The sequence below is a fragment of the Aquarana catesbeiana genome, linkage group LG06 (genome assembly GCF_042186555.1).
Source record: "Aquarana catesbeiana isolate 2022-GZ linkage group LG06, ASM4218655v1, whole genome shotgun sequence".
In the NCBI taxonomy this organism is placed as follows: domain Eukaryota; kingdom Metazoa; phylum Chordata; class Amphibia; order Anura; family Ranidae; genus Aquarana; species Aquarana catesbeiana.
The window spans coordinates 34,251,475-34,263,507 of NC_133329.1; the positions used below are offsets into that span (position 1 = coordinate 34,251,475).

General features: G+C 37.7%; 1 protein-coding gene across 1 annotated transcript in view; it reads right to left on the minus strand.

Annotated features, from left to right (window-relative positions):
- Nucleotides 1-10,167: 10,167 nt before the first annotated feature.
- Nucleotides 10,168-12,033, minus strand: part of LOC141147939 (interferon-induced very large GTPase 1-like) — a 71,078-nt gene continuing 69,212 nt past the window's right edge. Inside the window, exon 11 of the mRNA XM_073635099.1 lies at nucleotides 10,168-11,172. Within this exon, the coding sequence (XP_073491200.1) occupies nucleotides 10,940-11,172 (233 nt within the window). The 3' untranslated portion in view covers nucleotides 10,168-10,939. The remainder of the gene's footprint in view (nucleotides 11,173-12,033) is intronic.

Genomic DNA, 12,033 nt, shown 5'->3' on the forward strand with positions numbered 1-12,033 from the left:
GGATGCACTGAAATTAAAAAAGGTGTCTGACCCAATACATATTAAAAAAGGAATTCAAATGTTGACCAAAAGGAAAGACATAGTTATACGACCCGTCGATAAAGGCGGTGGAGTAGTTATCCAATCAAAAGAACAATATCAAAAAGAAATCGATCGACAACTACATGATGAATCCACCTATGTTAAACTGCTTGGCAACCCAACAACCCAATACAAAAAAGAACTGGAAAAACTTGTTCATCTGGGAATTAAAAAAGATATACTAAAAAAAAAGGAGTCCAAATTTCTCATCCCTGAATCGTGCAGAATACCAGTGATATAAACTACATAAGGACAAAATAAACCCACCTGATAGACCCATGGTGAATGGCATTGAGTCCCTTACCTCCAGAATGGGACAGTATCTGGATAACTTTATCCAAGCTGCGGTACAACAAACCAAGGCATACCTTAAAGACACAAAACATGTTTTACAACTCCTAGAAGAAGTACCGGTACTTGAAGGAAGATCATTAGTAGCGACAGCGGATGTGGGGTCCTTGTACACCATTGTACAGCATCATCAGGCCTGTAGTGCCATGAAGTGGCTGTTAAGAGAATACACGACCCTTATATGCAAACAAAGAAAATTTTTAGTGAAGTGTATTGAATTTTGTCTCAAATACAACTACCTCTGGCACAACCAAGCGTTTCTCAAACCAACTACAGGCAAATTTTCTCCCAGCATAGCAAATGCATTTATGGCACAATGGGAGGAGAGAGCCATCTATGACAATACCCCTGTGGAATTGACCTTTTACAAAAGATTTATAGATGATCTTATTATCATATGGAATGGGAGCAGAGACACATTGGAACATTTTTTATGCCAACTTAACGAGAATGACAAAAATATTAAATTGACCTGGAACATAAGTACCGTAATAAACAGATTAATTTTTTGGACCTTGATATCACTTTGGAGGGAAACTGAATGATTGCCATTTTAAACCCCGGCTATTTAACATTCCGAATGTCCAATTGGTCAGGATCAGGAGAAATTGCACGAAGGAAGAAGATTACATTTCCCAAACAGCTTTCATAGGTAATAGATTAAAAAAAAAAGAATACTCTGAAGAATTCATCAATAAACAGATCAATGACGTTAAGGCAATGGACAGAACAAAGATGTTACAAGGAACAAACCTGTGTCAATGAAATGTTGATGCTCCGTCTATAGTTTTAGATTTTAATATCCAGCATAAAGAAGTGGAGAAACAAATAAAGAAACACTGGCATAAATTAAAAAGCGACAGACATTTAAAACAGATCCTACAGAAACACCCAATGTGGTATATAAGAGGGCATTTACATTGAGGAATATTATTGTGAAGAATGTGGTGGAGCCACCACCCCCAAGTGGTTACACATTCTTTACAGAAAAGGTGTTTTATCCCTGTAAGCAATGCTTCGCATGCCGACACTCCAGGAAACCACAAATTAAAAGAAATGAATTTCAGTCCACTCAAACAAGTCAAAACTACTCCATAAAAGACTTTATTAGTTGCCATACGGCGGGAGTAGTTTATGTTATACAGTGTAGCTGTAATTTACAGTATGTGGGTAGGACAAAAAAAAGCATTAATGGTCAGAATGAGGGAACATGTCCAAAACATCTTGAATGGGTTCCCAAAACACAATGTTAGCAGACATTTTCTACAGGTACATAAAAAGGACCCCACACAATTAATAATTTGGGGTATTGAGAAATATAAGAGACCATGGAGAGGAGCTCAAAATAAGGTACATTAGTCAGAAGGAATCTAAGTGGATACACTCCCTCCACACTTTAGTACCAAATGGATTAAATGTAGAATTTGATTTGAACAGTTTTTTAAGCAATTTTTAATAGGATTTTATATGATTTTACATATATCTACTCGAAACATCATTTCCGGTTAATTTAATGTAATATTTCTGTGATATAGTAATCAGTTTTATAGAATAGTTCTCTTACCATTTTAATACATATTTTAGGAATACCAGTCATTTATATTAAGGATTATAATGTGAGCGCCTAACTGTAAGGTTCGGTTCTTTTGGACCTCTTAGCCTAGGCTCGGACACTGGGTGTGTGGATATCAACCCCTTCACCGGTGAGGTAAACAAGACACATACACAGGTAGTACGTGAATCATGAATACGATTTAATGCGAGCTTGGAGATTGAATATATAGAGCAGCTGTAGCGTATTCCACTCGCAGGTGGACCAATCAAATACCTGTCACGTATCTCCACTCGTAGGTGGACCAATCAGAATACAAGTTAAAGTTATACATCATGGCATCATAACATAACTTTTCTGACTTCTCTTTGTGTGTTACCACATAGTTATCTTTTAGTATACTTCCCTGGTTCCCATCCTGTGTAGACTAAGTTTGTGCGTCACTTGAAGCAGAAGCGTATAACCGCATTCTAATAATTTCAAATGTCAAGCGTCTGTGGTTGAAACAAATGTATGGGAAAAAGGGAACTTAACTCAAACTAATATCTAAATATATTGTTAGCTTCTAACTTATCTTAAACTAAAAGCAGAACTTAATATCTAGCTAAAACATCACAAGAATTATAAATTCAATTAAAGAAATACAGGCCTTTATATTCTACTGGTAAATCATAAAGGCAATTACCAATCAATCATTGTTAATCATTGTCAAACAAAAGCATATTATCCTTATAGAGCAATTATAGATCAAAGCATTTTACCCTTATAAACCTCCCTTTGATCATGTCGTCTGTCCAGACGTCATTGATCAAGTCACATGGCATTGTTATACCACCATCTCTCCTTTGGAGGAAGCAAGGAGAGACGCAGGGTGGGGTCTGGGGTTGGTTCCTTTGATATCTTCAATTTCCCTGTTTTTCCCAGGATACAGAATACCAGCTTAACAACTAGGTATATGGCGAAAAATAGAACTATCACCAAGAGCAACACTATGCCTATCTTTTTGAAGAATCCTGTAATGTTAGACCAAACTCCTCCAAACCAACCTCCCACACCTGAAAAAGGATTCCAGTCATCTGCAAATGTCCTAGCCTGCTCTAATAGTATACTTCTTTGAGCGGCATGGTTCTGTATTATGTCATGATAATCAGGTACAGTCAAATGTTCAATTGGGGTAGTAAAGTTATGGATGAAAGTACAACACATATCCTTATTATCCATAAGATTACATAAACCCGTAATAGCAGCTAACATTTGTTCCTGATGTATAATGATAAGCTCTTGTTGCAATCTCAATTTAAGGGTCTCTTCATTTAATAAGTTGATATCTCTGGATGAAGAGTTTATCAAACCAAGTATGATGTCAGTGTATCTGTCTATATTCTCCAGTGCAGACCACATTCCTATTCCCCCTATGGAGGCTAATAATTTCTCCCACCAGGCAGTGACTGCTCTCTTGGGAATCTCCTGAAATACCCATGTATGGAATAATTTGGGCCAGGGTGCACCAACCTCCTGTCTCAGGGTCTATGGGGACCGGGATAGTGGTGTGACATGTGAGACCACAACACACCATCCAACCTCTAGGCAGGTGTGGGGCGGGAGAGACTTCGTTCTGAACACTGCGTCCCAAACGGAGTCCTACCATACATAGCCAGGCATAGTGTTGCTCTTGGTGATAGTTCTATTTTTCGCCATATACCTAGTTGTTAAGCTGGTATTCTGTATCCTGGGAAAAACAGGGAAATTGAAGATATCAAAGGAACCAATCCCAGACCCCACCCTGCTTCTCTATAATTGCTCTATAAGGATAATATGCTTTTGTTTGACAATGATTAACAATGATTGATTGGTAATTGCCTTTATGATTTACCAGTAGAATATAAAGGCCTGTATTTCTTTAATTGAATTTATAATTCTTGTGATGTTTTAGCTAGATATTAAGTTCTGCTTTTAGTTTAAGATAAGTTAGAAGCTAACAATATATTTAGATATTAGTTTGAGTTAAGTTCCCTTTTTCCCATACATTTGTTTCAACCACAGACGCTTGACATTTGAAATTATTAGAATGTGGTTATACGCTTCTGCTTCAAGTGACGCACAAACTTAGTCTACACAGGATGGGAACCAGGGAAGTATACTAAAAGATAACTATGTGGTAACACACAAAGAGAAGTCAGAAAAGTTATGTTATGATGCCATGATGTATAACTTTAACTTGTATTCTGATTGGTCCACCTACGAGTGGAGATACGTGACAGGTATTTGATTGGTCCACCTGCGAGTGGAATACGCTACAGCTGCTCTATATATTCAATCTCCAAGCTCGCATTAAATCGTATTCATGATTCACGTACTACCTGTGTATGTGTCTTGTTTACCTCACCGGTGAAGGGGTTGATATCCACACACCCAGTGTCCGAGCCTAGGCTAAGAGGTCCAAAAGAACCGAACCTTACACTAACCATGTTTAATACCACTATCCATATATCCTTACCCATGTTACTTGTTATACTTGTTAGGGATTTAACATTAATATATATAACACACATTCGTTTTAATATATATATATATATATATATATATATATATATATATATATATATATAATGATTTTTAAATATTAATTTTTAATCTTCATTTTGTAATTAACTGGCCGGACCATGGACATATGCAGTAATGCATATGATTCATTTATCCACCCAAAATATGGCCACCACAACTTACACAATACAGGATTTTATCTGTCTATGGACTAATCAAAAATGGCCGCACCCATGTTGGAGACAATACTTCAACAAAATGGCCGATAATACACTTCCTGTCTGTACATAAATTGACTTGGCTTAGAACCAATCCGGTTACGTTGATGAAGACACGTGGTGTTTCGTAATGTATAGGAAGTGATCGGACGCCGCGAGAACAGGAAGTGTTGTAAGAGGCGCCTGTAACGCCATTATTATTACAGATCTGCCATTTTTTTCATTATATAACCGTAAGCACCCATTTGGCCCCCCTTTTAAATTAATAAACTTGCTTGTTCATACGTTACTATGCCATGGGAGATTCTTTTTCATCCCCTATATATACCGGCTATGTGTGAACACCCATGCTGATAAACTGGGAGCCAGCACTTGGAACGCAAGACCAGGAGAGGCACTATTTACTTTCATTGAACCTTGGAAAGCCCCCCAGTCGCATTAACCCTAAAGCCATATACCATCTGTATGGAGGTAAGAGTGTAGAGAGCACTGTATGATACACACGAAGATCCCACATTGGAGATTATTCACTGAAGATACCGATTGTATGCACCTTATGCACTTTTTGCACGTTTGCACTTTTTCTTTTTTTCCTCCTTTTTGGACTAGCTGACTACTATCTTAGTCATTTTGATAGCCTCTGATTTTGATTGTCATCATCTGGGACTAAATGTACCACCTATCTGTTATTGATTAACTTAGACAGATTATTCAGCAACAGTCAGTTATTTGTTTTGCACATTACAGTGTTATGTGCACTGTTTTGAAATTTTGCACTGGATTATTGGATTAGATTCTTTGCACAGGATCATTGGACAATGTCACACATATTTATTTATTTAGTCACTTTATTATTTTGTTTACTAGCATCATTTGCACGGTGATTATATTGTTTACTAGCATCATTTCCACAGTGATTTTATATATAAGCATTATTTGCACAGTGATTATATTTATACCTCATGATTGTTATACAGTCTAATTAGTCGCGCTGATCACTTTTTATATATTTATATAACATATATTCATATATAACAAATTCCGTAAAACAGGTATTGAATTGTTTAATCTTGAAAGACTTGCCTCTATTGGTAGTTATTTCAGAGCAACCGTGAGGAACTGATTGGCAAGTGGGGCAGCCTCTCTTCCGACACTGAAAAATCCCAGTTCTATTATCGAAAAAAGTTCTAATATCAATAAAGGATCCCCTATTAATCAGTTTGGATTTGGTCAGTTTGCTAGGAGCAATGATGTTCTTTACCGTGCGTGAACGTCTAAAAGTGACCTGTGGCCTGGAAGGAAGTAGGGGGGCTAAAACTTGATCAAGTTTTAAGATGTCATAATGTTTATTTATTATTTTAGTGATGGCCATGTATTTACTATTAAAAGTGGATACAAATCTTGCCGTATGGGTCGTTGTCAATGACCTGTCGTTTTTACTTTTGTTTTTTGGCAATTGTGTCTTAGTTTGAAGAAATGCATCCATCACTAAAGCCTTGGGATATCCTTTCTTCTCAAACTTTCTTTGCATAAGCCGTCCTTGTACCATATAATCTTCTGTTTTGGTACAGTTTCTACGTAATCTATGGAATCGACCCTTAGGAATGTTGTCTTTCCATGTGGGATGATGGCAACTATTATAATGAAGATAATAATTACCAGATGTAGGCTTGTTGTGATTGCTAGTGATGATAGTTTGTTCATCATGGGACAAAACCAGATCCAAAAACACCAGTTTGTTCTGATCTATCTCATGTGTGAAGGACAATCCCAATGAATTGTCATTCCATGGGCCACAAAGGTGGAAAAAAGGTCTGGATCACCACTCCAATCAAATGTATAATAGCAAATGAATTTAAAGAATACTGTTTTTTGAAACCGTTGGTCTATAAAAATATGTAGAATAGTGGGGGTATGTGATGAAAAATAGAATATTAAAAATGATAAAAATAATACTAATAATAATAATAATAATAATAAGTGGTATGTTAATAGTGAGGTAAGTGTGTGTAAGTGAATGTGGACTACATGAAGGTTGGATGTGGGTGAGATGTGTGTGTGAGGTACAGGCAAAAATATGGAGATGGACACATAAAAAGTATGAAGGTGTGCATAATCAAACGAAAACAAAACAAAAAAACAAATCAAATGAAAAAATGGGCCAAAACACTGAGCAATGATAACATTGGAGAAGTAATGCCGCGTACACACGGTCGGACTTTTTGTCTACAAAAGTCCGACAGCCTGTCCGACAGAATTTCGACGGACTTTTGTCGGACTTTTGTCGGACTTGCGGCAGACTTTCTTACGAATGGACTTGCCTACATGTGATCACACAAAAGTCCGACAGATTCGTACATGATGACGTACACCGGACTAAAATAAGGAAGTTGATAGCCAGTAGCCAATAGCTGCCCTAGCATGGGTTTTTGTCCATCGGACTAGCACACAGACGAGCGGATTTCTGGGTCCGGTGTAGTTACGACGTAAAGATTTGAAGCATGTTTCAAATCTAAAGTCCGTCAAATTTGAGGCTGGAAAAGTCTGCTGAAAGTCCGGGGAAGCCCACACACGATCGGATTGTCAGCCAGCTTTAGTCCGTCGGCGTCCGTCGGACTTTTGTAGACGAAAAGTCCGACCGTGTGTATGCGGCATAAGTGAGGGTAGTACAGTATGTGAAGGGATGGGGGTGTGCTGTGAAAAAAAGGTGTGTGTGTGTGTGAGGGGATGACTGGGAATGAAGAAAGTGTGTCAATGTGGGTGATGTATTAGTGAGCAAAAAGTGACCATAACAATGACAAAATGTACTAAGGAGCATCAATATTTACCTAAAATGGTTGATTGAAAAAATGAACCTTCAATTTCCAATGAAATGTGATAATAAGCTTTAAAACCGCACATCGGGCATAAGTTCTAATGGACAAAAAGCCCAGGGAACCTAAAATCCAAAAGATACAGTATATGGGGAGTAGAGTGTTAGATTAGCTATAGGGATATGTCAAATAAGAAAACTCCAGTGAGTACCCATATGAAGGTGGGGCATTACTTACTTCAAACTGGGTGAAATTCCAATCTGTCCATCATGACCGTTGCATGGGAATCTGAATGAGATCCTCATGCAGTTGGCTTTTATGTGTAGCCTATAAGTGATTGGGGGTGTTTGATTGGTCCCGAATCTGGCATTTTTTTTTAATTTCAATTTGACCAGGAGCAATGATTTTTTTTTTTTTTAATTCTAAAGGTGAAACTGTCTAATTCTTTTGAATACCATGTCTGGGGGGGCGTCCTAATCCTACATGTGAACGGGCATCTCTGTGATGTACAGAGAGAGCTACTGATATTTACAAAGAAAAAAAGTGTTTACAATTGCTGCCCAAGATACAAGTCATTAACAGCTTGTTTGAAAGCAAACAAACCCCTCAAAGGGTCTGCTTTGTATTTTGGGGGACATTTGGATGGGTGTGTGTTTTTTTTTTTTTTTTTTTTTAAGAAGCTGGCAATAAACTACATTTTGCTTGTTTGTAAATGTCACATTTGTTTTAGCACATCCTACAGCAAGAATAAAAAAGATGCATAGAGTCCCTTCCAAAATACCTACCAGACTGTTGTGGCGTCCACACAAACAAAATGTGTGAGGTCCCCCTAAAAATCCACACCAGATCTTTATTCTGAGCATGCAGCCTGGCTGGCCAGTAAAGGTGGGAGGATGAGCATGCACCCCCTGAACCATGCCAGGTCACGTGCTGTCAACATGGAAGGGGTGTATAATTTGCCCTGGCAAAGCACTTTGTCTCCATGTTGATGAGGACATTAGCCCTAGCCCAATGGTTTTGTGGGTCTCTGGTTTAGAAGCTTATCAGAATTATGAAGCCCCTTTATTGATGAGGGAGCCCCCAGATTCTGGCGTCACCCCTATGTGAATGAGTATAAAGTACATAGTACTACTATTATGTATGGAGGTCCATAGTGCCCTACTTATTCACAAATAAAAATAACATAGAAAAAGACACCCAAGCATTTCACATATCCCTTATTAAAAAATATAAATCCCTTAAAAATGTCAATGCATCATATATCACAATGCCATCTGCCCACTGACTCTAAGGAGACATTACCGATCCCGACAGTACACAAAGCCAAATAGGAGCTCCCTAAACTGTCATCAGCTTTATAAGGGAAGGGGAGGGATGATGGTGACATCATTGACGAAATATGGCTATGGCCATATTTTGTCAATGTCATCGCACAAATATGGCCGGTGGTCATATTTGGGCAATGATGTCACTGCTATCCCTTTGATTCTCAGTTATATCACTGGTTCCTAGGGATACTATGGGTGCAAGGTTCCTCCATATGAACCAGTAACAGCAGGAAGCTATCACATGAAAGGTGTAGAAATGCTAGGCTCCTGCTGAATAGGCAATATTTTGAGTGTTTGTCCGGACCCCTCAAAAACCAAAGTTCGATCCAAACCTAGGTTCAGACTGAAGCATCGTCTCATCCTTAAAGTGTAAGTAAACCCCCCTACAGTTTTCAGCCAAGGAAGCCGCCATCTTTGCCTCTGTTTAATCTACAACTGCCATGATGCTGCACATGTGATCAGTTATGATACCAGCCATTGGATGGTTTGACAGTTTGGTTGAGAACACAACCAATGGGAGTGTTAAATTTCCACATGTGCCGTAAATGAAACTGATTTATGGATGGGTTTATGTCCGCTTTAAAGCATAACAAAAATTTTGTTGAGAACATTTTTTTTTTTGCCCCTCTGGGTGATCTATGTGTATTGAAATGATTATAAAAAAACTTTGTTGCAGATTCCTACCTTTTGTTATTCTGAAGAAATCCCTGTTTGTTCCTCTGTGCTGAGTGATTCTAATGGGAGTGGTTTCATAATTATCATTCAGCTGGTGCAGCTGCAGGGCTCTAACGAGGAAAGCTGCTGGGCCTGCATCCCTTTAGACGTGTTCCTATTGGAAATATCTCATCTAAAATGACATTTTTGGTGCAGGGGATGCCAGTACACATTCTGTGTACAGAACAACTCCATGTAGCCATATTGCATTGCATTTATAGGAAATTACAGCGGCTATAGATTGAAAAGGAAAGGTAATTTTTAATAACATTCAAATACAATATGACTTGTATCGTAATTGTACACGCTATATTATTTTTTCTTTATTTTCCCCATGAAAGTTGAGTTACCCTTTAATGTTTAGTAATGTTTAGAAACCCAAATGTGGTACAATGTGTTGAGAAAATTAGAATAATGCAGTTCAAATTTCCCAATGGCATGTAATCCCATCACCAATTAACAGGCATCTATGAGAGTAAATACAAATAGTTAGGATTGTAAATATAATGAAATCAATGACCACATGGATATCTTGATGGTCTTTTCTATTAGAAGGTAAAGTAGATCAAGACATATGGACTCTTTCTGGTATTTTATTAAGCCAGTAGTGTTGATAATGTTTTAAGCCCATTATATTACAAGAACAGACAGGAAATTCACCAACCTTATAAATAATGTTGTGTAGAGAAATTGCTTATAGAATATTCACACGTTGTTAGCATGCCCTGAAGTCTCCTTTAGTTGTCCATTGTACTGCCTAGAGGGTCTTTCAGATAGGCAGCCTAACAGCAAATCGAGGAATACACAGGACAACCTGACACTGCTGCTGCTAATTGTGAGTTTCCAGTGTTGTCATAAAGCAATCGGAGGTATAGGTTCTCTCCAAGTAAAAAAACTTTGCAGCAGATACACAAAAAACGCTCAAGAAAACTATATAATGAGACTGACATGAAATACTGTAGACTGAAAGATCTGATTTTGGGCTTACACACATTTTAAGGATACTAAGCAAAAGATAAGCTATTCCTTGAGAGAAATAATATTAGGTAAGTTCAACAAAAAAAAAAAAAAATCGTAATCTTTATTTTCCAACTTCATTGTCTCTTAAAAGATGTGAAACCCATTGGCTAGTTGCTGGCAGTGATATCTGGACTGAACCCATTGGTCTCCTGGGTTGATGGTAGCTGTCCAAGGACCTCACTTTATCAAAAGTCTGCCACCACATAAAGTGATATCAGTGGAGAAATTATTAGAAACAACCAACTTGATATTATGATGAATACTGAGGTGTAGTTATACCAAATCTTTTTTTCAACTGGAAAATGAAGCAGAAGTCATTCATTCCTTTAGAATTTCCTTAAGGGTGTTAAGTTTCTCATAAAACATGCCCAGGTTCCTATCTACATGCATACTTCTGTTGGGCTTCTCTTGATGTGTGTTTTCTTGTTTACTGAAGAGCAGAACATCTCTGGCCAACATCCCCAGACTGGGCTGATTCTCCAGAGTCCAGCATTTTGCCTCCTCATCGCTGTTACCCAATTTATCCATCACCACAATCACTCTACTTTTACCTGTAACAATCACAAGTGATGACATTAGTCTCAAGAAATAATTGAAAGACTTATACATTCAATGAATCCTGTCATTAGACAATTATGGAAGCTTAATAAAATCCCACCACTTGATCCAGCCAGTCAGCGCAGAAATCCTTTTTAAATGCTTCTAATAATTTAGATAAAAAACAGATTTTTATTTCCAAGTCAGGATGAGCGGAGCTGCCCTGAGCTTGGTTTGAACAGGGTTTGAAGAACTTCAAAGAAGTTTAGATGCCAAACCAGAACTGCATGGAAATCAATAGGAATCCAATCTGTCAAATCAAAAATGCCCAAATAGGTAAAACGTTGTCAAAAAAATAGCTTGGGTGGGGGAGGAGCATACTGCACTGGGAAATATGTGCCAATGCAAAAATAAATAAATAAATAAATACAAAATCCCATTTGGCCAGGAGCAGTGATTTTTTTAACCAATGATATTACAAAAGGAAAACATCTGTTAGAAGTACATTCCCCTACTACCTTCTTTAAAAAAAAAAAAAAAAAAAAGGGAAATGGGGGCCTCAAAAGGTTCCCCAACATATATAACAGACTGTTTTTATTTTTTTTTTTTTTTGTTTTTTTTTCCTTTTAAAGCAGATCGTTAAAAAAAAACAAACAAACAAAAAAAACCCTATCTCTGCTTCTTTTCATACGTGGCCAGGGATTCCCAGTAAGTGAATGGGGCCAATGACCTTACTGGCAGTGCTGGCATCCTTAACAACCATTGACAGCCGGAAACTATCATGTATAATACAGTAGCAGAAGTAATACCACTATTATACGGTGTACATTATGTTCAGCTCCTGCCAAATGGGTCAATGTTTATTCGTCTAAATG